The sequence below is a fragment of the Thamnophis sirtalis genome, unplaced genomic scaffold, assembly GCF_051295495.1.
Source record: "Thamnophis sirtalis isolate CommonGarterSnake01/CBP01778 unplaced genomic scaffold, rThaSir2_p1.2 scaffold_2, whole genome shotgun sequence".
In the NCBI taxonomy this organism is placed as follows: domain Eukaryota; kingdom Metazoa; phylum Chordata; class Lepidosauria; order Squamata; family Natricidae; genus Thamnophis; species Thamnophis sirtalis.
This window is the reverse complement of record NW_028261382.1, coordinates 75,605,252-75,632,775: the sequence shown is the minus strand read 5'-3', so window position 1 is coordinate 75,632,775 and position 27,524 is coordinate 75,605,252. Positions and strand designations below refer to the sequence as shown.

Genomic DNA, 27,524 nt, shown 5'->3' with positions numbered 1-27,524 from the left:
AAAGTCATGGTTTTCTTATGCTTAGAATACCATTAGCCACAGTTTGTAGGTCCTGATGGTTGGCTTCAAAAAAACATGTGCCCCAAACAAACCACACAGCTTATTGCTATAGTGTGCACATTGCAACACTCGGACGCCACAAGCTTGGCTGAGAATGTAAGGTGTCAGGAAGGAATGAATGATAATCAAGCCAAATTCTGATACACGAATTCCATGAGGATTGCACAGTATTTAGGGATACTTGTACAGCTGATTGCACAATTTTGTCACATCTGGGCAATCATGATTGGATCTAAAAAAAGCCATATTTTCTCTTCTTCCTCCAGCCCACGTGGAACAACTTTCCCTGAGATGTGAGGAGGGGCGGGGGAAATTATTTGTAGAAGTTAATTTGGCATGAATTCTGTCGTCCTGCTAGTATGTCTCTTAGGCTGTCATTAAAATACTAAGGCTCAACTCCTTCATACAATTTCAAGATGTAATTTAAAAAGTTATTGCACAATGATGACAATATATCCAGTGCCATCTTCAGATGACGGTAATGCAAACCCTGATTTGCTTCACTGTCAGAATAAAAGACCTTTAATCTCACTGTTATGAAACAAAAACAGCCTGTATTTTACACCAGTGGTAGCAAATGACCATTTATTTAAGAAAAAAAGGTTACTAAGCCATTATTTCCCAAAGTCAATTGTTAACGGGTGCAAAAGGCAAAATACTGTTACAGATTAGAAAAAACAACTCACGAGTGTCTATATATATATATATATTTCAAATATTGAACTTTTAAACAGGATAAAGAAAACAAGGAAGAAAAAGGGACTGAGGGACATTATACACCTGAAAAACCTTGATCCACTACTGGCGTCTCTTCTATTGCTGAAAAGGAAATAAACAAACAAACAAACTATGCCACCAGTTTTAAAACTGGTCTTGTTTGGCAAATTCCTTTAATACCTGGTCACGAGAGAATAGCAAACTTCCCTACAGCAGAATTACTTTGCCATTTTAGAATCAAAGAGATACACAGAGTAACCCACATTTGCAAGAACAGGGGGGACAGAACAGAGAATCTTTGATTTTTTTTGTGATACAGGGGTTAAAATGTTCCAGGTATTTTTCTAAGCATCGCGATGGAATGTCGAGCACGAGTAGAAGTACTGCAGAGACGACATCTGGGAAAGGAGAAATAGCTGACGCAGCGAACACCGTTTCTACGTTGTCCTAAAACCTGTTTGGCCCTAAACTAAAACATCTAGAAAACCCCAAAACCATATTCATTACCTACATTTACATATTCAACATTTAAGGGGGGTGGGGGGAGGAGAGCCGAGAAGTGACACTTTGGCTAACACGGCGTATTTTGGGCTGCCGCATTTTCCGCATGTTTTTAAACACACGGCTGACGGCTGCTTCTCATGAAATATCCCAAAATACGTCAGCTGTATGTAAAAATACCCCCCCCCTTTCCCCATTTCTTAGCGGAGTTGGTCAAGAAATATGGAGGTGTGCGTCCCTTCTTGGCAAATCAGGAGGTTGCACTTCATAAAGACGGGTCTCATTTTCGGAAATGCAACACACGGTTGCTTTCTTCTCCAGAAGCTGATCGAAGCCTCGAGTCCGCCGAGAGAGTTCCCACTGCCTTGAGGTCATTCCCAGTTGGTCTTCTGCCTGCCACTGGGGCTTCCAATAGAACAAAGCAAGGTGGATGCTGCCCACCTGGGCTGGGCTTCCCCCCACGAAAGAACAGGAGTCTGAAAAGTTAGTCCTTGTGTAAATGGCACTGTGGAGTTCAGGAAAGCAGAGGAAAAGGGTGTTAGGAGGACAGAAGAAAGCAAACGAGCGGAAACCAGTTCGCTGGTCCCTGGAGAGAAAAACAAAGCTTCATTAATTTAAAACTCAAAGCACAGCACGGCTGCTCTCAGGACTGTACGTCATCCTGTTGGAAGGTAGTAGTGATACAAGACTGTTGCATGGCTTTGCCCCTTGCTAAATGGAATAAAACCACAGCAGCTGAAGAGTGATTTCAAGTTTTAGAAAAGAGGGAGTAAGTGTTTTATCACGTTGCTACTAATACCACTTTTTCCTGTTTATCTTATTGGGAACAAATGGATGGTTTAAGGGCAGGGGATTGTAACCTTGGCAACTGTAAGATCTGCAGACTACAAACTACCAGAATTCCCCAGCAGGCATGGAGTTAAAGTCCCTACATGTCTTAAAAGTTGCCAAAGGTGGACACCCGATTTAGGGAAACAGTAGCCTGTTTTTGAGCAGACACAATTGTAATTGTGCTTCTTTCTAATTTGCTTCTTTCTGCAGCAATTTGACAAAGGCAGAAAACTGAAGAAAGAGCTCGCTTCCAGCCTTTCTTACGGATTTGTCTCCTTCCAAGTGGTTCCAGCAGTTACTCCTATTGTAAGGCCTTCTAGCGTATTTTATTGTGTGTCCTAAATACATCTTTAATTATGTCTGCTACTGATGCTGGGTCCCACAAGATATTCAATATTTGGAAGTCTTACAAATTGTCTCTTTAAAAAAGGCCGTCTTGAATGAGACGGAATCCTCTTTTTTTTCTACGAAGAACAGATTCACACAAAGTTATAATTTAAACAGAGCTCGCTGGACAATTCAGAGCTAGAGTTACAAATCATACTAAACCATAAATCATTATGAACCTGTTCTGACCTAGGCTTCCCCAAAAAGCACGAAACAGATTCCTGGTCCCAACAAAACCCCCTTTATTAAACAAATGTGAATTCCTCTCATTTCCATTCAACAAAGGCCTGGACAAACAGTCTTTCAAAGGTGAAGTTATGACCACAGACGTTATCTACCTTGAAAAGCTGCCATGTAAATATTTCCCAAACAAGGTGCTGTGCGAGGAAAGACTGGGCACAGAGTCTCTGAGATTCACGGATAGATCTTCACACTCCTGAAACGACCGAATTGTTTCCTGCAAACTTCACTCCCCTTTCGCTCTTTTTTTCCTCTGGGAGGGGCCATTCACCGTCCACCTGTGGCCTTACTCCCAACTCGACCTCTGTTCTTTAGCTGTTCCCTTTGTCTGGCAACTCTGCTCATGCGCACACTGGGAACAGACTCCAGTTGTTCCTCTGCCTCACTGATGTCCGACTCTGAAGGCGGCTGATAACTGGCAGACGGCTCAGGCCCCCTCTGCCTCCGACACAGAGCCCTCATCAGAGCCTTCCCCAGACTCCAGGATGGGCCCATGTTTCTCCCCAACCTCCTCACTGTCCGAATCTGCTGCCAGCTCCACTGGCGAGCCGCAACAGAACCAGTTACTGAACGTATACCTTCTCTGCAAAGAAACCCATTAAACAGTATGTTTCTCCCCCCCCTCCCCATTCTCAAGTCTTTTCTGATTCTTGGAGAATGCCTGGAGAAGGGACTAGAAGCCTTTGAAATGTGGATTGACAGGTGGCTGTTACGTGTAAGTTGGGTTGACAAAATAAGAAACGAGGAGGAGATAAGCCGCTTGGGAAAGCCAAGGGAAATCATCAAAACCATTAAAAAGCAAAAGTTAGAATATTTCAGATTTGTGATGCGACACCCAGAAAAATACAGCATACTTCACTTTATCCTCCAAGGCAGTGGTGAAATTCAAATTGTTTTACTACCAGTTCTGTGGGCGTGGCTTGGTGGGCATGGTGTGGCTTGGTGGGCATGGCAGGGGAAAGATACTGCAAAATCTCCATTCCTACCCCACTCTGGGGCCAGCCAGAGGTGGCATTTGCTGGTTCTCCAAACTACTCAATACGGCCTCCTTCACTTCATCCTCCAGGGAAAGATTGAAGGCAAATGAGGTCCAGGCAAAAGATGATGATCATGGCTTCAAAATCTACGGGACTGGTTGGGACAAAACTCAGCAGCACTTTTTCATGCGGCTGTTGACAATAAATAGGATTGCCAACATGATCGCCAACATCCGATGATGGATATGGCACAAGAAGAAGAAATTAAGAAAATTATGAATTTCTAATTAATTATTAAGACATTTTACCACTTCATTCCAGAATGATATGGTTGCTTGTCTACCTAAAAATCCTCTTTTCTGGCTATCTTCTGTTCTAGTCAGGTCGTTTTAGTCATAATAAATGATTTAAAACCAAAAAACAAGGTGGGCTTGGAAATTGATTGCTTTTTCGGAGTTTTGGCACACTATTTGCCAGAACATCATGAAACCTCTTACCGGCTATAATATAGTTTTTCCAGCAGTTCTTTGCAATTTCTTTGGAAAGAACAAAAGTTTGCTTGAATCTGTACTTCCAAAATCTGGGCATCCTTTCGGTGCCCGAGACAGTTTAAATGGGGATAAGGACTACCACCCTGCCATTTATTGAGAGCATTCCTGTTATTTTAATTTGCAAGTTTTCCATCCAAGCCCCATAATCCCCACTTCCTCAGCCAGTCTGCGTTGGAAAGACTCCCACATGGTCAGATCTATGGTGTGCAGGTTGGCAAGCTAAAGAAGCAGGTAAATGGTCTAAACACAATTTATTAATCTAATTTATAGCCCACATCTTCAAGATCAGGGGAGAAAAGGAATTCTGGACCACACAACAAGTAAAAAAAACAACCCAGCAATAATTTATTTAGCAGCCACTAAGGATGAGTGCTGCTTGAGCATATTACAATTAATTGCCCTTCCAAGCCCAAAAAGCAGATGTTTTTCCCATAATGGGGTTGCCAATTGAAGCAAGCCTCACACAACTTTATACTAAAACCAACACAAAAAATTATGTACAGGTAAAAGTTCCCCTCGCACTAGTCGTTCCCGACCTTAGGGGGGTGGTCCTCATCTCTGTTTCAAAGCCGAAGAGCCAGCGCTGTCCGAAGACGTCTCCATGATCATGTGGCCAGCATGACTCAACACCGAAAGCGTACGGAACGCTGTTACCTTCCCACCAAAGGTGGCCCCTATTTTTCTACTTGCATTTTTACATGCTTTCGAACTGCTAGGTTGGCAGAAGCTGGGACAAGTAACGGGAGCTCACTCCATTATGCGGCACTAGGGATTTGAACCACTGAACTGCCGACCTTTCTGATCGACAAGCTCAGTGCCTCAGCCACTGAGTCACCATGTAGGTATGTGTATGTACGTGGTTAGAAGCAAATAAAAGCAATCTTTGCATTGCTTTGAAATAAAGACGCCCATTACCCAGAGATTTCATTGAGGGCTGCATTTGGGGTTGTGTTTCACCTCAGGGAGGTGGGGTGGGCGTAGCTGTGGTGGGTGTGGCCAACTCAATGTCGCTGTCGGGGGCCAAGTGCTAAGGCAGGACTTCCCTCAGACCCTCCCTCATTATAATCTTCTTTCTTCTTTCTTATAATCTCTCTTCCTTAGCCTTTCTTCCTCCTTCACCTCTTCATTTTTCCTCCTTTTTCTTTGTCTTTCCTCTTTCCTTTCTTCCTTTTCTGACCCTTCTTGGATACTCAAATGCAAAAGGGGAAATATTTCTCCTTTTGCTTTATTTTTAGTTTGTTTTGCTAGCTCTCTGCCAGTGAAAATGGAGCTTCATTTTCGCTGGCAGAGGCAGCGCAGGCTAGTCCTTTGCTGTTTAGATCTAAGCACCATGTAGGCCAGATCCGGCCTGCGAGCCTTGAATTTGACACCCCTGTTGTACATTATTATACTAGAACTTTGGGCTTTTGATTTGAAACTTCTAGATGTTATCACTTATGAGGGACATATAATGTCTAATGCAGTGTTTTTCAACCACTGTGCCGCGGCACACTAGTGTGCCGTGACATAGTGTAAGGTGTGCCGTGGGAAAATTACTTTATATATAGTCAATATAGGCACAGAGTTAATTTTTTTAAACATTTTCTAATGGTGGTGTGCCTCGTGATTTTTTTCATGAAAAAAGTGTGCCTTTGCACAAAAAAGGTTGAAAAACACTGGTCTAATGTACTTAGGATACCATGAGAGGTGTTATTCCTTCAAGTGTTAATAGAGGAGTCAGGTAAGTAGCATTTTGGATAGGGAGGTCTTGGTGAAGCACGATTCAAGCTCAACAGTTACATGTTCGTAATGTTTACCTTCAACATCGAAGGGTTTATCTTCCACTGCTCACACCTCTGTCTTCATAAATGGTAATTTCAACCTGTATAGTGCATCTGTTAAGCAAAATATTCTGCAGGGCAAGTCAGAGAGATTAAAAACGAGGGAGATAATAGAGGTTACTCTAGATTTTCAACTTGACATCCTTCAGAAGCGTTGGGCTTCTAACTTCCAGAATTGACACAGGGGCCAGGGGATCTTTCTGCTGACAGAACTGCCCCAAGAAGTAAAAAGACACAGACACCCTTGGTAGCAAGCTTGAATATTCAGAGATATGGAAGGGCATTTCTTCTAAAAGTCCATTGGCTAACCAAAATCTAATCACGGCACCTTAAATGACAGACCTGTTATTTGGAGATTATGACATAAAGGCCCGTTTGTTACAGAATTAAGGAACAGAATTGAAATAAGTAAAAGTAACCATCATGGCATAAATCCTGGAACAGCAAAGTCATCAATAGTTTCACTCTTGTTCTGTCATTTACACAATACAATAGCAGAGTTGGAAGGGACCTTGAAGGTCTTCTAGTCCAACCTCCTGCCTAGGCAGGAAACCCTATATCATTTCAGACAAATGGCTATCCAACATCTTCTTAAAGACTTCCAGTGTTGGGGCATTCACAACTTCTGGAGGCAAGCTGTTCCACTGATTAATTGTTCTAATTGTCAGGAAATTTCTCCTCAGTTCTAAGTTGCTTCTCTCTTTGATTAGTTTCCACCCATTGCTTCTTGTTCTACCCTCAGTGGGTAGAACAGTTTGATTCTTTCTTCTTTGGGGCAACCCCTGAGATACTGTAACACTGCTATCATGTCTCCCCTAGTCCTTCTTTTCATTAAACTAGACATACCCAGTTCCTGCAAACGTTTTTCACATGTTTTAGCCTCCAGTCCCCTAATCATCTTTGTTGCTCCTCTCTGTACTCTTTCTAGAGTCTCCACATCATTTCTACATCGTGGCAACCAAAACTGGATGCAGTATTCCAAGTGTGGCCTTACCAAGGCATTATAAAGTGTTATTAATACTTCACATGATCTTGATTCTATCCCTCTGTTTATGCAGCCTAGAACTGTGTTTGCTTTTTTTTGACCCACTGCTGGCTCCTATTTAAATGGTTGGCCACTAGAACCCCAAGATCCCTCTCACAGTTACTACTATTGAGCAAGGTACCACCTTAAAGTTATTTTTAAGTAGCCAAAATGTCGGTTTTTGAGTGCACGAAGGGATGGACAAAAAAAAAAAGACAATCCAATAAACTTGCAAAAGTTCAGGAACCCAGAGAAAAAGATACAACTCTTAGTCCCCGCTCAATGGGGTCAGTCAAGAGGAGGCCTTGCGGAGCGTAGATCTTCTCGTTTTGCTCCTGAATGTATTTGGCAATTTTCTTTAGAACCTGGAATGAAAAGACAGAGGCATTGTTTCAATTCCAGTTGTCGCAAACTCTTGGTAATACTTTTAAATGACGGAGGTCTGACAGCAGGGGGATACATGAACATGTTCAAGCCCATCGCACTCTCTTAGCCCAACTGAACCCCAAAGAAATATAATTGTGATGGGAGCCCTATATTGTGATTAAATAAAACACACAGCAAATAAAAATACTGGTACTCAACTCACAAGACAGTAAATCATGTACAAAGGCTAATATCATCAGTTGCTATAGTAGCAGGAAATCATTGTATTATTTAACTGATATTAAATGGTGGCGCAGTGGTTAGAGTGCAGTACCGCAGGCTACTTCTGCTGACTGCCGGCTGTCTGTAATTTGGCAGTTTTGTTCTCACCAGGCTCAAGGTTGACTCAGCCTTCCATCCTTCTGAGGTGGGTCAAATGAGAATCCAGATTGTTGGGGGAAAGAGGCTGACTCTGTAAACTGCTTAGAGAGGGTTGTCAAGTCAAGGTGCCATTGCCATTGCTATTAACATCATTCTCATGGAATAAAAAAAAATGTCAGTTAGTCTTACCTGAACTGCATGTCTCAAAGGATGGTGTGGGAGCAGTCACAGCTGGGTATTGTCACGGCCCATCTGCCTGGAGACTGAGGTAAATCTTGAGGCCACACCTCTACCCCTCCCCTGACTTTTCAAATTAACCGATGATCCAGTCAAGGCGTCCCTAGAAGGAAGGGAACAGGGTAAACCCCCCCCCCAACTTCCCTCCTGGTTCCCGACTGATCGGTAACACTCTACTCAGTCCCACCCTGCGCAGGGCGCACTGCGGGCAGGAAGTGACTGCTCCCATGCCATCCTTCAAGACATGCAGTTCAGGTAAGACCAACTGACAATCTCTGAAGTGGGGCAGGGGAGGAGTCACAGCTGGGACTTACCAAAGCTAGGTGTCCCTGGGAGGGTCCATAGGGCCTGAGTCCCCCCGAGTATCCAGCACTCTCTGAAGGACTCTCCTCCCAAGGGACACCTCTGCGGGGGCGAAGGCGTCTAGTCTAAAGTGTCTGATGAACGGAGAGGGCGAAGCCCATGCTGCCGCCCTGTAAATGACCTCGATGGGGGCCTGGATAGCCCAGGCCGCTGAGGTAGCTGCACTCCTAGTGGAGTGCGCAATGATGCCCTCGGGCACCTGAAGTCCCCGTGCCTCGTAGGCCTTGGAGATGGATAGCCTGATCCATCTACTGATGGTGGCTGGGGAGACTTTCGCTCCCCTGGTTGCCGGGTGGTAGGAGACAAAAAGGGCCTCTGACTGCCTGATGGGCAACGTGCGCTTCAGATAGATGTGCAGTGCCCTCCTGACATCCAGGCGATGCCAGGACCTCTCCCTTCCGCTGGAGGGAGCTGGAGAAAAATTTGGAATAATAATTTCCTGAGCCCTATGAAAGGGTAAATTAATCTTTGGCATGAAGGCAGAATCTAGTCTTATGACCACCCTGTTACTGTGAAAGATGCAGAGATCCGCCCTTGCTGACAGTGCATTAATCCCTGACACCCTTCTGACTGAGGTAATAGCCACCAGGAACACTACTTTGAGGGTGAGCAGCTGGAGACTCACCTCTCTCAGAGGTTCGAAGGGTGCCTCCAGAAGTGCCTGGAGCACTGTGGTCAGGTCCCACGAGGGAAAACGGTGAATTACCGGGGGTCTGAGATTGGTTGCTCCCTTGAGGAACCATTTGATGATGGGAAGTTGGGACAAGGACTGTGTACCCACTCCCGCCAGGACGGTGGCCAAGGCTGAGACCTGAGATAGGGGCCAGGCCCTTCTCCGGTCCATCCTGGAGGAAGTCCAGGACCTGAGGAACCGTGGCCGCTGTCGGTTCTACCTGAGCCGAGTGGCACCAGGCCGCGAAGAAGACTCAGGTCACGTTACAGATGCGAGTGGTAGATCCCCTTCTGGCTGCCTCTATGGTCCCTATGACCCTTGTAGAAATCTGGGCCTCCCTTAACTGTGTCCACTCAATCTTCAGATGGTCAGTTGGAGCAAGTCTGGGTCTGGGTGAAGCAGACTCCCCTGGGTAAGGATTACCTCCTCCTGGGGGATCTTCTGAGGTGGCGCAGTGGTTAAATGCAGCACTGCAGGCTACTTCAGCTGACTGCAGTTCTGCAGTTTGGCTGTTCAAATCTCACCGGCTCAGGGTTGACTCAGCCTTCCATCCTTCCGAGGTGGGTAAAATGAGGACCCGGATTTTGGGGGGCAATATGCTGACTCTGTAAACCGCTTAGAGAGGGCTGAAAGCCCTATGAAGCGGTATATAAGTCTAACTGCTACTGCTATTGCTATGTGTAAGTAAGCCTCGGTGAGGTCAATGGAAGCCAGGAAGTCCCCTTGTCTAATTCCCTCTAGGATAGACTTGAGTGAGGCCATTTGGACCTACGGTAGACCAGCCTGGAATTGAGTAACTTAAGGTCCAGGATGGCCCTCCAGAGCTCTTGGGGACCACAAAGAGATTCGAATAGAATCCAGATTTCTTCTCCCCTTCCAGTACCAGCTCTACCGCTCTGATCTCCAGTAGATGCTGGATAGCCTTGCGCATGAGAGAGCACTTGGCCAGGTTCTTGGAGGAAGAGAAGACCCGGAATCTATTCGGGGGTTGTGAGCGGAATTCCAGGTGGAAACCAAACCTGACAGTTTGCAACACTCAAGCATCCGTGGTGATGTCTGCCCAGTGATCCGCGAATAGAGAAAGGTGGCCACTGATAGGGTGATTCGATCCCGAATCACTTGTTTCTGCGGAAGGGGCAACCGCCTCCCCCTCGAAAGGGGCGCTTGTTTGATTGTTGGAACCTGAATCTGTCCCTAGAGAACTGTCTATCCCCTTGTCTGGGGAACCTGGGCGCAGAGTACGTTGGTTGCTGGAAGTCCTGTTCGGGTGCTTGAAAACTGGACCTTCTGGGGTACGGTGCCGAATGGTGATCCGGTCATCTGGACGTGGACGTAAAGACCTTCTGCTTGTTTTTGTCCTCGACGACGATGGGGTCCAGGGATGGACCGAACAGCTGTCCTCCAGTGTACTCTGTGCCTGCCAAATGCCACTTTGCCCGGAACTCCGCCTGCCAGTTACGCAGCCACAGCAAACGTCTGGATGCTACTGATGCAGCTAGAGCCCTGGAAGAGAATCTTACTGCGTCCAGTGTGGCGTCTGCTGAGAACTGGGTGGCTGTCATCACCTTTGTGATGTCCTGCAGGAATTCAACGTCCAAAGCTGGGGTTCTGTCATGGAGCTGTTCCAGCCATAGTAAAGTAGACCTGTTAAAAAAGGAGGCTGCTGGGGCAGCCCTGATTGCCCATGATACCGCCTGGAACGTCCTGCACATGACTAATTCCGCCTTCCTGTCCTCTGGTTTCAGGCAGTTGGAAATGTCTCTTGTCACCACCGGTGAGGATACCAGGCTTACCACCGGGGCGTCCACTGATGGAACCGGCAAAGCTTGATCAAAGTTAGCATTAATGTTATAAAATCTGCGATCATTGCTCCCAGGGGTGGGAAAGGTTCCTGGTTGGGCCCATTGTGACTTGAGCACCTCTAAGAACAGGTCTGGGGTGGGCATTTCCTCCTTCTCCACCTGGGATCTGTGGAAGGGACCCTTCTTGGCTCCCCCGCTCGTGCCAGCTTTAGCAGTGTCCTGATTGGCTACTGGAACTTCCAGGTCTGCTGTGGCTTTAGCCTTACGTAGCAGGGAGGTAAAGAGTGGGTGGGAATAGGCCCAAGATGGATGGGACCTCGGGGGCTTGGGCCTCCTCTTCATCAGAGAAACCACGATTTGGAGGTGTACTTTCCTGCCGCAGCTCTGCCCCTCTCTGCAGGGTAGGATCCTCTGGAGGACCCTTCTCCTGGGTCTGTCCCCCTTGGGGAAGCTCTGCCCAGTCCCACACTCCTCAGATTGTCCGCCATCGCTCTACTCACGGTTGGACGATCCCCCTCCTCTGTTTCTCCTACGCCGCTGATCCGCGACTCGAATCGGATCCGGTCTACCGCCCAATGCTGTGGCCCTCCCTGGATGACCGGTGGAGTTCGGGCCCGGTCCTCTTCTGGGCTGGCGGTAGTTGCGGGTGCTTGCGGTCTCTGCGACCAGAGACCGGTACTGCTCTTCGCGCCTGTGCTCTCTTGTTCAAAATGGCGATCGCTGACCATGCGGTCCGATCACGTGAGCTGCTCCGACTGAGCCGCTCTCTTCCTGTTTGCTTGAAGATCTCCGTACAGCAGCCTGTGTTCCAGCCATGCTGTGAGCGTGGGGCCTGGGCCTCCCTGCCCTGCCACCAGGCCGCTGTTCCGAGGCGTCTCAGTAGCGCTACCGCTACTGTGCCAGGCCGATCGCAGAGTGCATGAGAGGAGGATCGTCTGACGGAAATTGCTTGAAGGTAACACTCACATGGAAAAACAAAAATCAAAAGGGGAAAATAAAGGGAAAAAAAGAAAAAAAAATGCGCCGAGGAGAGCCAGGTATTTAGCTCCTTCTGGGCCGAAGACTGAAGTTAATCTGGAGAGTCAGAGGAGGGGTAGAGGTGTGGCCTCAAGATTTACCTCAGTTTCCGGGCAGGTGGGCCGTGACAATACCCAGCTGTAACTCCTCCCACACCCCACTTTGGAGACCCAACTGCTTTCTTATCGCAGGACATCCCGATGTTTAATCAACCAACCAACCAACCAGCCAACCAAGCCAAATCACTCATCCATCATTTAATGAACTAACACAATTGTCTTGGTTTGCACAAGACTGGTTGTGTACACACATCACACTGTGCCACAAACAGGAGCACACCACATTTTAGCTCAAAATATTATACACATTCATAATATATAATGTATAAAGTAGCTCAGAACACTAATACTACACTCAAAACTGTTTACAGCCACCAAAAAAAAAAAATTAGTCTTCTACCATCAGGTCAACTCATGGTGATTTCCTGGATGCTTCCTTGAAAAAAACCCTACAATTTTCCTATCAGCAATGTGGAAGACCCTTTGCCATTCTGCCATAATGTTTGTTTTCTTAGTCTAGCTCACATCCCAATAGTCTCTCACCCATGTATTAACCAAGCCTGTCTATATTCAGCTTCCTAACACATAGATTACCTGCAAGATATTCTCACAACTGTCTGTGACAGGGGTCAGCAACTCGCGGCTCTGGAACTGCATGTGGTTCTTTCATCCCTCTGCTGTGCCTCCCTGTTGCAGTGGGCTCCACAATTGATAGGGCTTTTGGTTAGGACAGGTAGTGTGAAAAGGATGGCACACTTGGAGGAGACTCTGTGGTGGGAGAGTTGTACTTCTGGTCGGCTCCAGAATTGAACAGGAAGCTTCCGGTTAGGGCCTTTGTGGCTCTTTGAGTGTTTAAGGTTGCCGATCCCTGGTCTACGACCTCTCCCTGCAATAATGGTACTGTGTTCTACACAACTGGGCACACATACAAAAATATTCTCTTGAGACAATGCTCCCAGCAACTACTTTGGCCAATGCACCCTTGCTGTCAACCCCAGTGGAAAATCGGAAAGGAATGCGGGTTGCCTGGATCACAACTGACTATCCACAACACGTATCATTTAAAATATTTGTAAAAGGTTCTTTTCAACTAGAACTAGAGATTATCCTCAGTCAGAAATGTGGTGCTTGGAAAGTATTTTATCCCAAGTTCAGAACAGGCGAGATTTTGAAAGCCAACTTGGCTGGAACGAAGTGTATTCAGTGTCCATTTTCAAAAAGAGAATGCCACAAAAACACTCAAGAGTATCCACAGTCTTGCACAAAATCCTGATGATATAAAATCAGGCGCAGAAGCAATTAGCGTGAAACTGATTCTCCTTGGCAGAGCCAGGGAACCGTGTCATGCTGACTTCTGAGAAAATACGATCTTTTTAATAAAAATGTCTGAAGATCATTACCTGGCCAAAAAGAAGGGTTTTAAGGCCAGGAAAGTTGGTGGAGGGAAAAAATGCCATTCACTTTTTTTTTTCCAGGAAGACCACCCTGAAATGTTATCAATGGCAGAAAAGCCCACCAGCTGGTAGGGGCAATAGGTGTGTGAAATGGAAGCGCCGAGAGGAAACTTATTTTCGGGACTGGATTTATGGCAATAAACCCTACGTGAAACAGAAGAAGGGTATTGAGGCAGCCTTCATAGCACCATGCTGTTCTCAAAAGGAGCCTCCGTAGGATGCGGGCATGAAATAGAAGTCAAGGTTATTAGAGGGCAAGGGAGAAGATGAAAACTAAACTTCTGGGAGGTGATCAGATACCTAAACAGAAACTGGGGAGAGACAGGTTCAAGTTGCACCCAACGATGGATTTCATTGGTTGATTTTAAACCAGATTTGTTTCTCTCCTGTTTTACACTGTTTTAAATTGTTTCAACTCCTACCCTCAAAACGACGCTATACGCTCTGCACACGAGAACAACTAGACACAAGGATGGTTTCCCCCCGAATGCCATCACTCTGTTAAACAAATAATTCCCTCACCACTGTCAAACAATTCACTAAGACTGCATTACTATTACTATTAGTCTTGTCATCGCTCCTATCACCCATCTCCTCCCACTTATGATTGCAGAACTTTAACTTTGTTGCTTGTATTCTTAGGATTTATATTGTTTTCTAATATGATTTGATTGCTTATTTCTACCCTATGACTATCATTAAGTGTTGTACCTTATGATTCTTGAGAAATGTATCTTTTCTTTTATGTACACTGAGAGCATCTGCACCAAAGACAAATTCCTTGTGTGTCCAATCACACTTGGCCAATAAAAAATATATTCTATTCTTAAACGCTGCTAGAAGCATAAAGGGAAGGTTCCCTAGGTATTCTATTAGTTCTTTAAAGGAAGGCAAGACAACACTTTTAAGAAACAAAGACTGTGTGAAAAAGAAGTTGGAAGAGCCTTTCCCAGATTTATTAAAGTACAACTCAAAGAGAGAAGCAACCTAGAACTAAGGAGAAATTTCCTGGCAGTGAGAACAATTAAAATCAGTGGAATGGCTTGCCTTCAGAATCTGGGGGTGCTCTCTTCTGCTATATTAACGTTCTTTTGAGTCACTCAAAATTGACTGAAAACACTGAACGAAGCCATAAATCATGGTTTATAAACTAGAATGATTAGGTTCACACAATGCACTGTCTGTTTGGCAAAATGCAGGAACCAGATTTCACTGTGATTATCTCCTGGCAGCATCCCGTTTACATATACTATTTGCCTATTGCTTTGATAGTTGTTTGTATTTTTATTAGCTTTCATAATTTCACTGCTTTATAAGGTTTTTAATGTTCTTGTAGTGTAAACTACAAGAAGTCTCTTTTTTAAAATGTTGTGGCAAATAAACACAAGAATTAAGATGTGGTAGCACAGTGGTTAAATTGCAGTACTGCAGGCTATTTCTGCTGACTACTGGTTGCCATCAGTTTGGCAGATTGAATCTTACCAGACTCAAGGTTGACTCAGCCTTCCGTCCTTCCGAGGTGAGTAAAATGAGGACCCAGACTGTTGGGGGTAATAGGCTGACTGGTTCACCGACAAATGCGCGATAGACATATGTGCGCCGACAAAACCGCGATGACAAATGAGCGCCGTCAAAATCACTAATTGATTTTTGACAATAGTGCGCCGACAAATGCGCGCTGACAAAATTGCGTCATCAACAAACTATAGACAGCCCAGTGAGTGTGCTGGGTCTTTAACATAGTGGGACGCGTATACCTATATTATAACCCTAACCCTAACCCTAACTCTAACCCTAAAAATTTTTCGATTTTATTGTGCTTGTCATCACGCTTTTGTCGTCGCGAATTTGTCGGCACAATTTTGACATCCCATTTTAATCGGCACTATTTTATCGGTGTGCATATGTCTATCGCACAATTGTCGGGTCATGGGCTGACTCTGCAAACCGATTAGAGAGGGCTGCAAAGCACTGTGAAGCGGTATATGTCTAAGTGCTATGCTATTAAACAAATAAACCCCTCGCTGTCTTGTCTGGAAGGAAAAAAACACACATAATGGAACATTTCCCTATCTAAAGAGTACGAAACAGACAGAAAGCACCTGTGCTAATCTAGCCTTCCTCTTGATAATAGTTAATTTTTTCCATAGGTAGACACTTCGATTTGTACTAAAATATTCTATCATGTGATACAGCTCTACCACAGGGGAGCAGATGCAGGAGAGTGAGTCCTAATACTTACAGTGTTTCCCAGAAAATAAGACAGGGTCTTGTTTTCTTTTGACCCCAAAAATAAGCACTTGGCCTTATTTTTGAGGAGGTCTTATTATTTTTAAGGTGCAGGAGGCGGCAAACGTGGTCACCTCATGGCTGCTGCTGTGTTGATAGTTTGAAAGAGGGCTTATTTTGGGGGGAGGGCTTTTTTAGCACATGCTGTCAGAAAGTCAGAATGGGAAATGGACATTCTTAAATAAAGAATGGAAGCAGTAAATCACATCCTGCTGGGGGGGAGGGCGCTTTAATAACAGAGGTTTAACATGATGCCTTTCCAGTATTTTATTGCAAGGGATTAGATGCTGTTCCTTCTGTGGAATTTATTTTCCTGCCATCAAACCTCCAAGTCTGTATATATTACCCTTTTTCTTTCCTTTTAGGGGAAAGGAAAGGAAATCAGCTCACCTTCTCATAATGTGTCTCCATGCACAGAAATATAGTGTAGGCAGTCAAGCAAGCCAAACAGCCTTCCAGATAGGACTGGCTCCCAAGTTTCTCGGCTTCAGCATAGAGGTTATTCAGGGTCCGTACGGTTTCTTCAAACTGCTGCCTGTCAATCTGAAGAAAGGATATCATTTAGAAATGGACATTCAGGCAGGTACAAAATGGAAACAACCTTCAGCATATTTAGATGAAAGCCATATGGAATGTCAACGGCTCAGATCCCCAGGAAACAGAACTTGGCTTCTTGGATGAAGAGTTATATGTCAGGAGCCTTGTGGGCTTGAACAGAGGCTAAGGAAACAATTACAAGTTTTAAAATAGTCACAGAAAGAATGCAATTTCCTTCAGAGAAGCATTTCAAGATATTTCTCAAAGCTGTTCCTGGCACAACTCAATTCACAAAAGAAAGCCATCAGCTGCTACAATGAAAACAGTATGTTTTTTTTCCTTGGTGGAGCTGCTGACCGAAAGATCACAAGGAGAAATCATATTTGCTTTTGCTTTCAACTGATCTCCACCCTGCATGAGTAGCCAGTAAATTAGAATATTTGAGAACAAAAATGCCAGAAAATGCTAAACAGCAGAGACACACATAGCAAGAACAATAGTAATTCCAGGACATACAAATGACTTGTTTATTATTCTCAAACCATTAAGGATGGTACTACCATGACTAGATTTAATATATATTTTTTTCTCCTTTTCTTTCACTTGGAAGCTAAAGTGCTTTGAGGCAGAAATCTCAGGCTACAATCCTAGATCTACTGCATTATTTATTTTATTTCTTTACTAGTTAGAATTTTTTATTCTGCCTTTATTATTTACTAGGAGAGTTGGTCTATGCAGTGAAGTTTACTTCTTAGCAAATACATAGACAATCTGGCCTTCAGATTCCTAGTTACTTATAATATCGCAAATTTTGATTTTCCTCGAGGAAACTTAGAAGCTGGAAATGCTGCCCTCAAAGTGCAAGTACTCAAATCTTGAGGTCCTTAACTAGATTAGTTAAATGTGATCTTAGCAGCTCCACATCCATACATGCTACATTTGATTAGGTTTCTTTTGTGGCTTTCTGAGCAGCGTCAATCCAACCTATTTTGTTTATTATTCAATGTGTTGACCTAAACACAGAAAACAGCTATCGATTCTGCCATCCTGTTTCCATGGTTATTATCCTGCTCTTGAAGAATTCATTGGAAGAGATCTATTGTTAAAAAGATCAGTTGGTCTCAGGCACACATTAGCCACGTTGAAGTAACACTCCAGCAAACATATTCAATCTATTGGGCTTATATACTACCAAATCCTTGCAAACAAATGGCACTTTATAATTAAAGTTAGACATCTGTAGCAGCAATATGTAGAAATTTTCCAGAGTCTCCAGTAAATGTTAAACTAAATGCTCTTTTTCCAGCATTGTCAAAAACATCATTGATATAAAACCAGTTGCAATAATGCAAAAAAATAGCCCTGACTTTGAAATCCAGGATTTTTATTTATAATTCTATTGTTTTTATACTATTGTTGTTTTCTATCATACTTTGACATAACTTGCATGCTGCCTAAAGCCTTTAGAATAAAGTAGCTTATGAATGTTATACAGGTGAAACTCGAAAAATTAGAATATTGTGCAAAAGTTCATTTATTTCAGTAATGCAACTTAAAAGGTGAAGCTAATATATGAGATAGACTCATTACATGCAAAGCAAGATAATTCAAGCCGTGATTTGTCATAATTGTGATGATTATGGCTTACAGTTCATGAAAACCCCAAATCCACAATCTCAGAAAATTAGAATATTGTGAAAAAATGCAATATTCTAGGCTCAAAGTGTTCCACTCTAATCAGCTAATTAAGCCATAACACCTGCAAAGGGTTCCTGAGCCTTTAAATGGTCTCCCAGTCTGATTCAGTAGGAATCACAATCATGGGAAAGACTGCTGACCTGACAGTTGTGCAGAAAACCATCATTGACACCCTCCATAAGGAGGGAAACCCTCAAAAGGTAATTGCAAAAGAAGTTGGATGTTCCCAAAGTGCTGCATCAAAGCACATTAGCAGAAAGTTATGTGGAAGGAAAAAGTGTGGAAGAAAAAGGTGCACAAGCAGCAGGGATGACTGCAGCCTGGAGAGGATTGTCAGGAAAAGGCCATTCAAAATGTTGGGGACTTTCACAAGACTGAGGCTGGAGTCAGTGGATAAGGAACCGCCACACATAGACGGATCCTGGAGATGGGCTTCAAATGTTGTATTCCTCTTGTCAAGCCCCTCCTGAACAACAAACGTCAGAAGGGTCTTACCTGGGCTAAAGAAAAACAGACCTGGTCTATTGCTCAATGGGCCAAAGTCCTCTTTTCTGATGAGAGCAACTTTTGCATCTCATTTTGAAACCAAGGACCCAGAGTATGGAGTAAGAATGGAGAGGCACACACTGCAAGATGCTTGAAGTCTAGTGTGAGGTTTCCACAGTCTTATGTTGATATGGGGAGCCATGTCATCCGCTGGTGTTGGTCCATTGTGCTTCATTAAGTCTAGGGTCAACGCAGCCGTCTACCAGGAGATTTTGGAGCACTTCATGTTTCCTTCCACAGACGAGCTTTATGGGGATGCTGACTTCATTTTCCAGCAGGACTTGGCACCTGCCCACACTACCAAAAGCACCAAAACCTGGTTCAATGACCGTGGGATTACTGTGCTTGATTGGCCAGCAAACTTGCCTGACCTGAACCCCATAGAGAATCTATGGGGCATTGCCAAGAGAAAGATAAGACGTGAGTCCGAACAATGCAGAAGAGCTGAAGACTGCTATTGAAGCATTCTGGTCTTCCATAACACCTCAGCAGTGCCAAAGGCTGATAGCTTCCATGCCACACTGCATTGAGACAGTAATTGCTGCAAAAGGGGCCCAAACCAAGTACTGAGTACATATGCATGCTTATACTTTTCAGAGGTCCAATATTGTTCTATGTACAATCCTTGTTTTATTGATTGCATGTAATATTCTAATTTTCTGAGATTGTGGATTTGGGGTTTTCATGAGCTGTAAGCCATAATCACCACAATTATGACAAATCACAGCTTGAACTATCTTGCTTTGCATGTAATGAGTCTATCTCATATATTAGTTTCACCTTTTAAGTTGCATTACTGAAATAAATGAACTTTTGCACGATATTCTAATTTTTCGAGTTTCACCTGTAAACGACCTGGAAATAAGGAGAATTTTTTTGACAGTGAGAACAATCAACCAATGGAATAGAAATTGCCTTCAGAAGTTGTGGGAGCTTCATCACTGGAAGATTTCAAGAAGAGACTAGACTGCCATCTGCCAGAAATGGTGTAATGTCTCCTGCTTGGGCAGGGGGTTGGACTAGATGACCTACAAGGTCCCTTCCAACTCTGTTCATCTGTATCTAAGACTTTGGGCCAGTCCCTTTCTCTCGATCCTGGAAAGAATGCAATTGCAAAGCATTTCTGAAAAACTTGGCAAAAAAACTGCAGGGACTTGTCCAGGCAGTCACTAAGGGTCAAGACATACTAAAAGGTGCGCGCGCACACACTCATACACACATACACACACCTGTCCTTTAGCATCTGTCTAAATCAGGGGCATCCAACCCTGGCCACTTTAAAGATCTTGGACTTCAACTATCAGAATTCCCCAGTCAGCCATGCCAATCAGTCTCACCCTGACATGCTCTTCTTCCTTCTTGCCATCCTGCTCCCTGAGAGTTCACAAGACTCCCCAAGGGGAAGGGGCTCTCAGAAGTCTGTTTTGCTCTGCTTTAATCCCAATGCTTTTAAAGAGGGAACGATATACACTAATGGCCTTGCTAATCATTATTCTCCAAAGCACCGGAGGGTAGGACAAGAAACTATGGTTGGAAACTAATAAAAGAAAGAAGCAACCTGGAATTAAGGATAAACTTCCTAACAGTGAGGACAATTAACCAGTGGAACAGCTTGCCACCAGAGGTTGTAGATGCTCCATCACTGGATGTTTTAAAGAAGAGACTGAATAGTCACTTGTCTGAAATAGTATAGGATCTCCTGCTTGAGCAGGGGGCTGGACTAGAAGACATGCAAGGTCTATCCATATCCCATTCTATTCCTATAACCCAGAGACCTTCAAACTTGGCAACTTTAAGACTTGTGGACTTCAACACCCAGAATTCTCCAGCCAGCATAGCGTTGAAGTCCACAAGTCTTAAAGTTGCCAAGTTTGGGGACCCCTGCTAAAACCAAATGTTTCACTGCCAAATACCCTTCCATATGGAGCTGATGTAACTTGGTCCTTGTCGGCTTTTGCTCTTTTGATTAGTGGCAGAATCAAACCTGAATAATGCAACCCCAAGAACTGAAGCCCAATGGAGAGATGCCGGGACAGGAAGCCCAGCTGTTGCTTTCATTACTGCCATAGTAATAAAGGGATTCCCACAGAACTTGTGTGGTTCTTTAATTGCTTGTGCTTAGCAGTCAGCTGGACAAACCTGTTTTGCAAACTTCTTAACAGGAAGTAGACACCATCAAAGGGTTACAGCTGTGAGATTTCATATTCAAAGCTTATGTCTGTCCTATAAACTTAAATCGAACCAAATCTGTACCATTCTGTACAAATCAAAGGTATGAGAAACCAAAGAAGTCAGTCGGTAAGACTGAAATATTTCCCCGTCGATGAGAAGAAGTAAAAGAAGTGCTCTGAAATGCTTGTTAAATGTTTGGGTGGTTTCTAGAACAGCTCTTTCAAAATCTGTATGGTAATAAGTTTTCAGTTAAATCCGGATCTCTCATTTGTTGTTCGAGGAGTGGATCTCCCATACTCTTATCTCTGCTTTGAAAAAGATGGCTTTTCCTGCATCTCTGCCACTATGGATTTCAGCTTAATTATGAAAATAATTTACAATCCTTGAGTGTTGAATTTAAAAAACCCAAAGACAGAATAATAAAACAGCTAAAGACAACCGCTGCAGTGTAAAATCCAGAATACTTCAGCAAAGACTGCATAGGAGGAAAGCCACATTAGTCTACAGTAGCCCAAAATGACTCTGCTAAACAAATAATTCCCTCCTCACCAACTATTGGTGTCAAACTATTCACTAAGGCTGCATTACTATTTGTCTTCTCATCGTTCCTATCACCCATCTTCTTCCACTTATGACTGTGGAACTGTAACTTTGTTGCTTGTATTCTTATGATTTATATTGATATTGTTTCCTGATTGCTTATTTATACCCTATGACTATCATTAAGTGTTGTACCTTATGATTCTTGACGAATGTACCTTGTCTTTTTATGTACACTGAGAGCATCTGCACTAAAGACAAATTCCTTGTGTGTCTAATCACACTTGGCCAATAAAGAATTCTATTCTGTCCTGTCCTGTCCTGTCCTATCCTATCCCTATCCTAACCAGGAGATAGGTAGGACGTTTTCCAACCAGCAAATTCTAAATTGCAGCCTTTTAATCAACTTGCCAGTCAGAAAAGTTGCTACCAGATTCCTTTTGATTCTATGCAGTGCAACATTAACTTACATGAAACACAATTTTAACTTAAGGGAGAACCTATCCTTTCCTCTCAAAAAAGTACTTTCATAGTTTTCAAAAAGCCGGAAAATGTTTTCACACCAAGTAAAATTGTATAGAACAGGTAATAATTACTGCTCTGTCATTAGCCTTTGTTTATAAAAGGGACAGCAACACAGAAATCACTTCTAATCCTTCCTCTGTTCCACCCAGCCCAAGGCAACAATGATGGAGGTTGGTGCTCTGAGCTTGGTGGTTTCCTTGCAGAAGTTTCATTATCCAAACTAGGTAACATTATCGGTGCTAGTAAGGAGTGGGATTTGCTCTCAATTTATATTCTATTTCTGTGCCAACTCAGGAAGCTCAAACTGCCCAAGGAGCTGCTGATTCATTTCTACAGAGGACTGATTGAGTCTGTCATCTGCACCTCCATAACTGTCTGGTTTGGTTCTGCAACCCAACAAGACAGACACGGACTTCAGAGGATAATTAGAACTGCAGAAAAAACAATTGCTACCAACCTGCCTTCAACTGAGTCAAAAAGAAGACTGTGAAAATAACTACAGACCCTTCACATCCTGGACATAAATTGTTTCAACTCCTACCCTCGAAACGACACTATGTAGGGCACTGCAAACCCGAACAACTAGACACAAGGACAGCTTTTTCCCGAACACCATCACTCTGCTAAACAACCAATTCCTACAACACTGTCAAACTATTTACTAAGACTGTATTACTATTACTATTAATCTTCTCATCCTTCCTCTGACCCATCTCCTTCCACTTATGACTGTATGACTGTAACTTTGTTGCTTGTATCCTTATGATTTATATTGTTTCCTAGTCGCTGAAGTCAAAGCACAAGGGACTGCATGGAAGTTTCCACAAACATGGGAGGGGAGTGTGGTTAGTGGAGCCACAAAGAACCTGGAGCGCCTGCTGTGTGAACTCTTGCAAAGTGGCTGATACAAAAGACACAATTGATAGAATGCCTCCCCACTCACCGTCCATCCCTTGCACTCCCTGCTCCCAAGAAATCCTTTGCTTCGTACCATGCTAGCTCCTCGCTTTTTAATTAAAATGCCTAAATACAGATTCAGCTAAGGTGCTGAACCAAGCAAGCCACTATGAAAAGTGGGCAGTTTGGCCCCCCAGGCAAAGTGCATTATATGGATCCAGTCAGCTTTGGCTTGTTAAGCACACTTTAATTAACTTTAAAGCTTAGGGATTAGTAAAGGTTCCCCTCACACACACATGTGCTCATCTCTGTTTCAAAGCCAAAGAGCCAGCGCTGTCCAAAGACGTCTCCATGGTCCTGTGGCCAGCATGACTAAACACCGAAGGCGCATGGAACGCTGTTACCTTCCCACCAAAGGTGTTTCCTATTTTTCTACTTGCATTTTTACGTGCTTTTGAACTGCTAGGTTGGCAGAAGCTGGGACAAGTAACAGGAGCTCACTCCATTACGCGGTGCTAGGGATTCGAACCGCCAACCTTTCTGATTGACAAGCTCAGCGTCTTAGCTACTGAGCCACCACATACCATTCACAACTACCATTAGGGATTACTCACCCGGTTTTCCAACTCTGGAGGGAATTTGGTCTGGAACTGGCACTTCGTGCCACTGCTGTAGTCCCTTTGGATGAAGACTTTGCTGGCAACAGGCGGCTGCTGTGGCCTCATCTCGCAGCTCAAACTGGCCAGTCTGGATGCGAAAGAAGAGATAAGCGATCAAAGTGTGTCTCAGTCATATTGGGTCAACTCTGGTTTTATATCCCGGGTGCTGATTGCATTGGAACAGGTCCCTGGCTGATCAGCTTTCTGGTTCTACATACTGGACAATGATTATAATCAATTAAATGGTCCTATAACATTTGGCATGCATACTGAAGGCATTATTCCCTCTACTTAAAAAGGATGAGTACTTAATACTATAATAACATGGCTCTAGTTGTTATGAGGTACGAGTGATCTTCAACATCCTGCTTTTTGTACTGTGATCTTGAATGTACTCCAAGATGGCTCTTTGAAACATGAAACGTACTCTTGATCTGGCTCTCCCTGAAACTCAAGAACCCCATTAAAATACAATTAAAAAACACCAATGAGGAGAGGCTGAAAAAAAGACTGGGAACATTTAGTCTTGAGAAGACAAGGAGACACGGTTGAGTGGATAGTATAAGACAGCCGTTTCCAAACGTATGAAAAGAAGGGGTCTTGTTTCCATCATCCCAGAAGGCACAGCGTGGACCAGTAAATCTGAAGTCAGAGGAAGGCAGACTCCAACTGAGTGTTAGGGCAACCTTTCTTATGGTAAGAATTATTCAGCAGTAAAAGCAATGGCTTAGGGACTGTGCCTATTTTAAACAGATTCAGTAGCTTCCAAGGCATAAAGTAAAGGTAAATGTTCCCCTCGTACATATGTGCTAGTTGTTCCTGGCTCTAGGGGCAGTGCTCATCTCCGTTTCAAAGCCGAAGAGCCAGGGCTGTCCAAAGACGTCTCCGTGGGCATGTGGCCGGCATGACTAAATGCCAAAGGCGCACAGAACGCTGTTACCTTCCCACCAAATGTGTTTCCTATTTTTCTACTTGCATTTTTACGTACTTTTGAACTGCTAGGTTGGCAGAAGCTGGGACAAGTAACAGGAGCTCACTCCGTTACGCAGCACTAGGTATTCGAACCGCCGAACTGCCAACCTTTCTGATTGACAGGCTCAGCGTCTTAGCCACTGAGCCACCGCGACCCTCTTTTCAAGGCATATACCATTTCTAAGAGTCTATGTCAGTAAGAGTTACATGATCTATTGTCAATTTTCTCTGTCTCAAAGATCTTGTTTCACCTTTGGCTCATCTCAGCACTAGGAAGAGTTAAAATATTGCAATTGAATCTTTTAGCTTAAGAATTCCCATGAATTTACCAATGGAAAGAGAACTGGTGTAATCAGTACAAAACTGATCCCTCTTGACAGAAGCTAAGCACCCCAGTTCAAATGGCCTCCCCGCCCCCAAATTTATTTTTTTATTTACTTACATGCATCCTGCCTTTACTATTTTTACAAATAACTTCAGGTGGTGAACATATTCAACGTACCTTCCTTCTCCTATTTTCCCCACAACTGCCACCCTGTGAGATGGGTTGGTCTGTGAGTGACTGGCCCTCAGTTACCCAGCTGGCTTTCACAGCTAAGGCGGGACTTGAACTCCAGTCTCTAGCTTTCAATCCTGGTGGTCTTAACCCCTAGACCCAAACTGCCTCTCATCAAATCATAGAAAGGGTGTTGAAATTCATGCAGAGAGAGCTCAAAAAAGCCATATATCAAGTGTATTCCTCTATTGTGCAGATAAGACAGGTGGCCTTACACCAGCCAATCACAGCCTAATCATCCATGGTGACGCAATAGCGAAGGCTAACTCTTCTGCCCACTGCCAGGGGTTCAATCCGGCTCAAGGTTGACTCAGCCTTCCATCCTTCCGAGGTCAGCAAAATGAGGACCCAGATTGTTGGGGGCCATAGGCTGACTCTGTAAAGCGCTTAGAGAGTTGTGAAGCATTGTGAAGTGGCATATAAGTCTAAGTGCTATGGCTATTGCTACTTGTCTCCCATCCAGATAGAAACTGGAGTATCTATCTATGGTTTCTTTTCTCCTGATATGGATTGATACATATGGATTGTTTTTAATAGCTTCAGAAGAGGCTCTTATTTAAAATCATTTTCACAATTGGAGACACAAGAGCAGAGTCTTTTCTCTGATTGATGGCTCCTCATTTTGATGGCACTGTTTTCCCCCCCTCATAAGCTATTGCTATCTTCTTCCATTTTTGGACTCCAAATCAAATCAAATCAAGACAGCTATCCACAAAGCACTTTAAAGTGTGTCTTTTCTTTAGATGTCCTCTTTCCTTTTGAGACGCTCTCTCCAGTCAAATATAGCAAGCAGTAAAAGAGGAAATCCCAGCTATAAAGTCCAGAAACCTACAGTCCAGAAATTTGCAAAAACAACTAACTCCCCTCCCCTTTTTTAGGGTCCCAAATCCTTTCAAATACGACTTTCCTGTGCTGCAAGTAAAACCAGGGGAAAACATGCTTTCCTATGTGTCACAGTCATGCAAGGTATAGTCGCCTCCCCCCCCCCCCCAGTTTATGCCCTGTGTGTGTGTGTGCTCAAACTCTTTGGCTCATTTTTCACCCCTTCATTTCACATTGGACACCAACCCCCCCCCCATTTATGATTTGAAAACAAATTCTATCCACGAAGCCTACCTCAAATGATAAAGATAAGGATAGCATTGATCCATCCTCCCAGAGACTCCTGTGTGTGTGTGTGTGTGTGTGTGTGTGAGAGAGAGAGAGAGAGAATATAGATCATTTTGGAGAAGCCCGGCTTATGCTAGAGGGCCAATACCCCCCCCCTTCCAAAAAGGCAAAGCCTGGGGATTCTTCCTAGGCAGCAGCCCTTTTATATGGCAGCTCAGAGGCTGAAGTCCATTGGATCAAGTGAAGAGGAAAAGGAAAGGGGGAGGGGGAAGGGGGGGAAGGAAAGGAGGGAGGAAAAGGGAAAGGGACGAAGGAAAGGGAGAGGGGAAGGAAAAGGGGGGAAATTAGAGTTTTTCACCTAAGAAAGGCGGCCAAGGAGGCCATAAGGTGATCCTAACCCTTTCCCCTAGGAAGCCCCCTTTCCAACCCCCCAATCTCTCCCCCCCACTCCTCCCAGCCCTAGGGGACCAGGCTCCCTTTCTCCCACACGTTTCATTCCCCCCTCCCCTCAATTGCCACAGGGCTCACCCTCCCTTTTTTTCAAGCCGAGCAGAGTCTTCTTCTCTCCCCCCCAAGCTCCCTAAAGCCCCCCAAGAGGAGAGACAGGACCACTGCCCGGTGGAGAAAGGATGCCCGGGGGAGTCCCCTTTCCGCCCACGGCCTGAGGCGCTTCAAGACCACCTCACAACCACAACAACCCTTCGAGGCAGGCCAGGCCTTGGGGGGACCCGCGCCAACCGCCGCCCCCTCCCCCTCAGGCCCGGCCCCGCCCCTCGTCCCCAAAACCGCCCCCTCCTCTCGCCCCCCCCCTCCTTACGGGCAAAGCCCCCGTCGCCGCTTCTCCTCCTTCCTCCTCCTTCCAGCGTCGCTCCACCGGCGACGCAAGCTCCTTCACTTACGGCTTGTCGCAAAGCCGCCCCTCGGCCTGATGTGTTGCGGGCGGAGCGAACTCTACGGCCGTTTGGGCGGGGCCGCGCCGTAGATTTAGAAATCTAGAGTTTTGTGTAGAGCGCTCCTCGCCCTGCGGATGGGTTACTTCCGGGTCCCTCTCAGGAAAGAAGGCTTTGTGAGGCCCCAAATGGCCAACCTTGGATTTATTTATTATATTTTATTTTGTCAAAGATGTATAAGATAACAGATATAAGTATAAACATGATTATGGATGCTTTTAAGACTGGTGGGGCTTCAAAGCCATGTTGTCTTTGTGGCGTTTGAAAGGTTGCGGTTGGGGTGAAGGAACATGCATATGCTACATTATATAACATACAATATCTAACAATACATATTATAATATATATAATAAAATGTGTCTGTGTGCACGCGTGCGTGTGCGCGCGTGTGCGCGCGCACACACACACACACACACACACACACACACACACACACACACACACAGACGCCAAATACCACTCATGAATCATCACAAAATTTCCAGAACCGTAAAGCCTACAAATTTAAAATTCGGCACACATGTTCCTCCTGGCATCTAGGTGCTCGCTAAGAAAGGATTTTTCGAAATGACCATCAGATCATCAGTATTCCTTATAGAGTATTATATTAACA

General features: G+C 44.4%; 1 protein-coding gene across 2 annotated transcripts; it reads right to left on the bottom strand.

Moving 5' to 3' along the window:
- Positions 1 to 628: 628 nt before the first annotated feature.
- Positions 629 to 26,898, bottom strand: GOLGA7 (golgin A7). 2 transcript variants are annotated; one of them, XM_014068665.2, is made up of 6 exons: positions 26,779 to 26,898; positions 23,279 to 23,411; positions 16,140 to 16,292; positions 7,372 to 7,473; positions 6,061 to 6,125; positions 629 to 1,864 (listed from the first exon to the last, which is right to left on the bottom strand). In XM_014068665.2, exons 2-5 carry the CDS (start codon positions 23,387 to 23,389, stop codon positions 6,078 to 6,080), a joined length of 414 nt encoding a protein of 137 aa, XP_013924140.1. In that variant the 5' UTR covers positions 23,390 to 23,411; positions 26,779 to 26,898; the 3' UTR covers positions 629 to 1,864; positions 6,061 to 6,077. The 2 variants fall into 2 exon arrangements, with proteins under 2 accessions (XP_013924140.1, XP_013924139.1); XM_014068664.2 differs by having other exon boundaries at positions 629 to 1,783.
- Between the last annotated feature and the right edge of the window lie 626 nt (positions 26,899 to 27,524).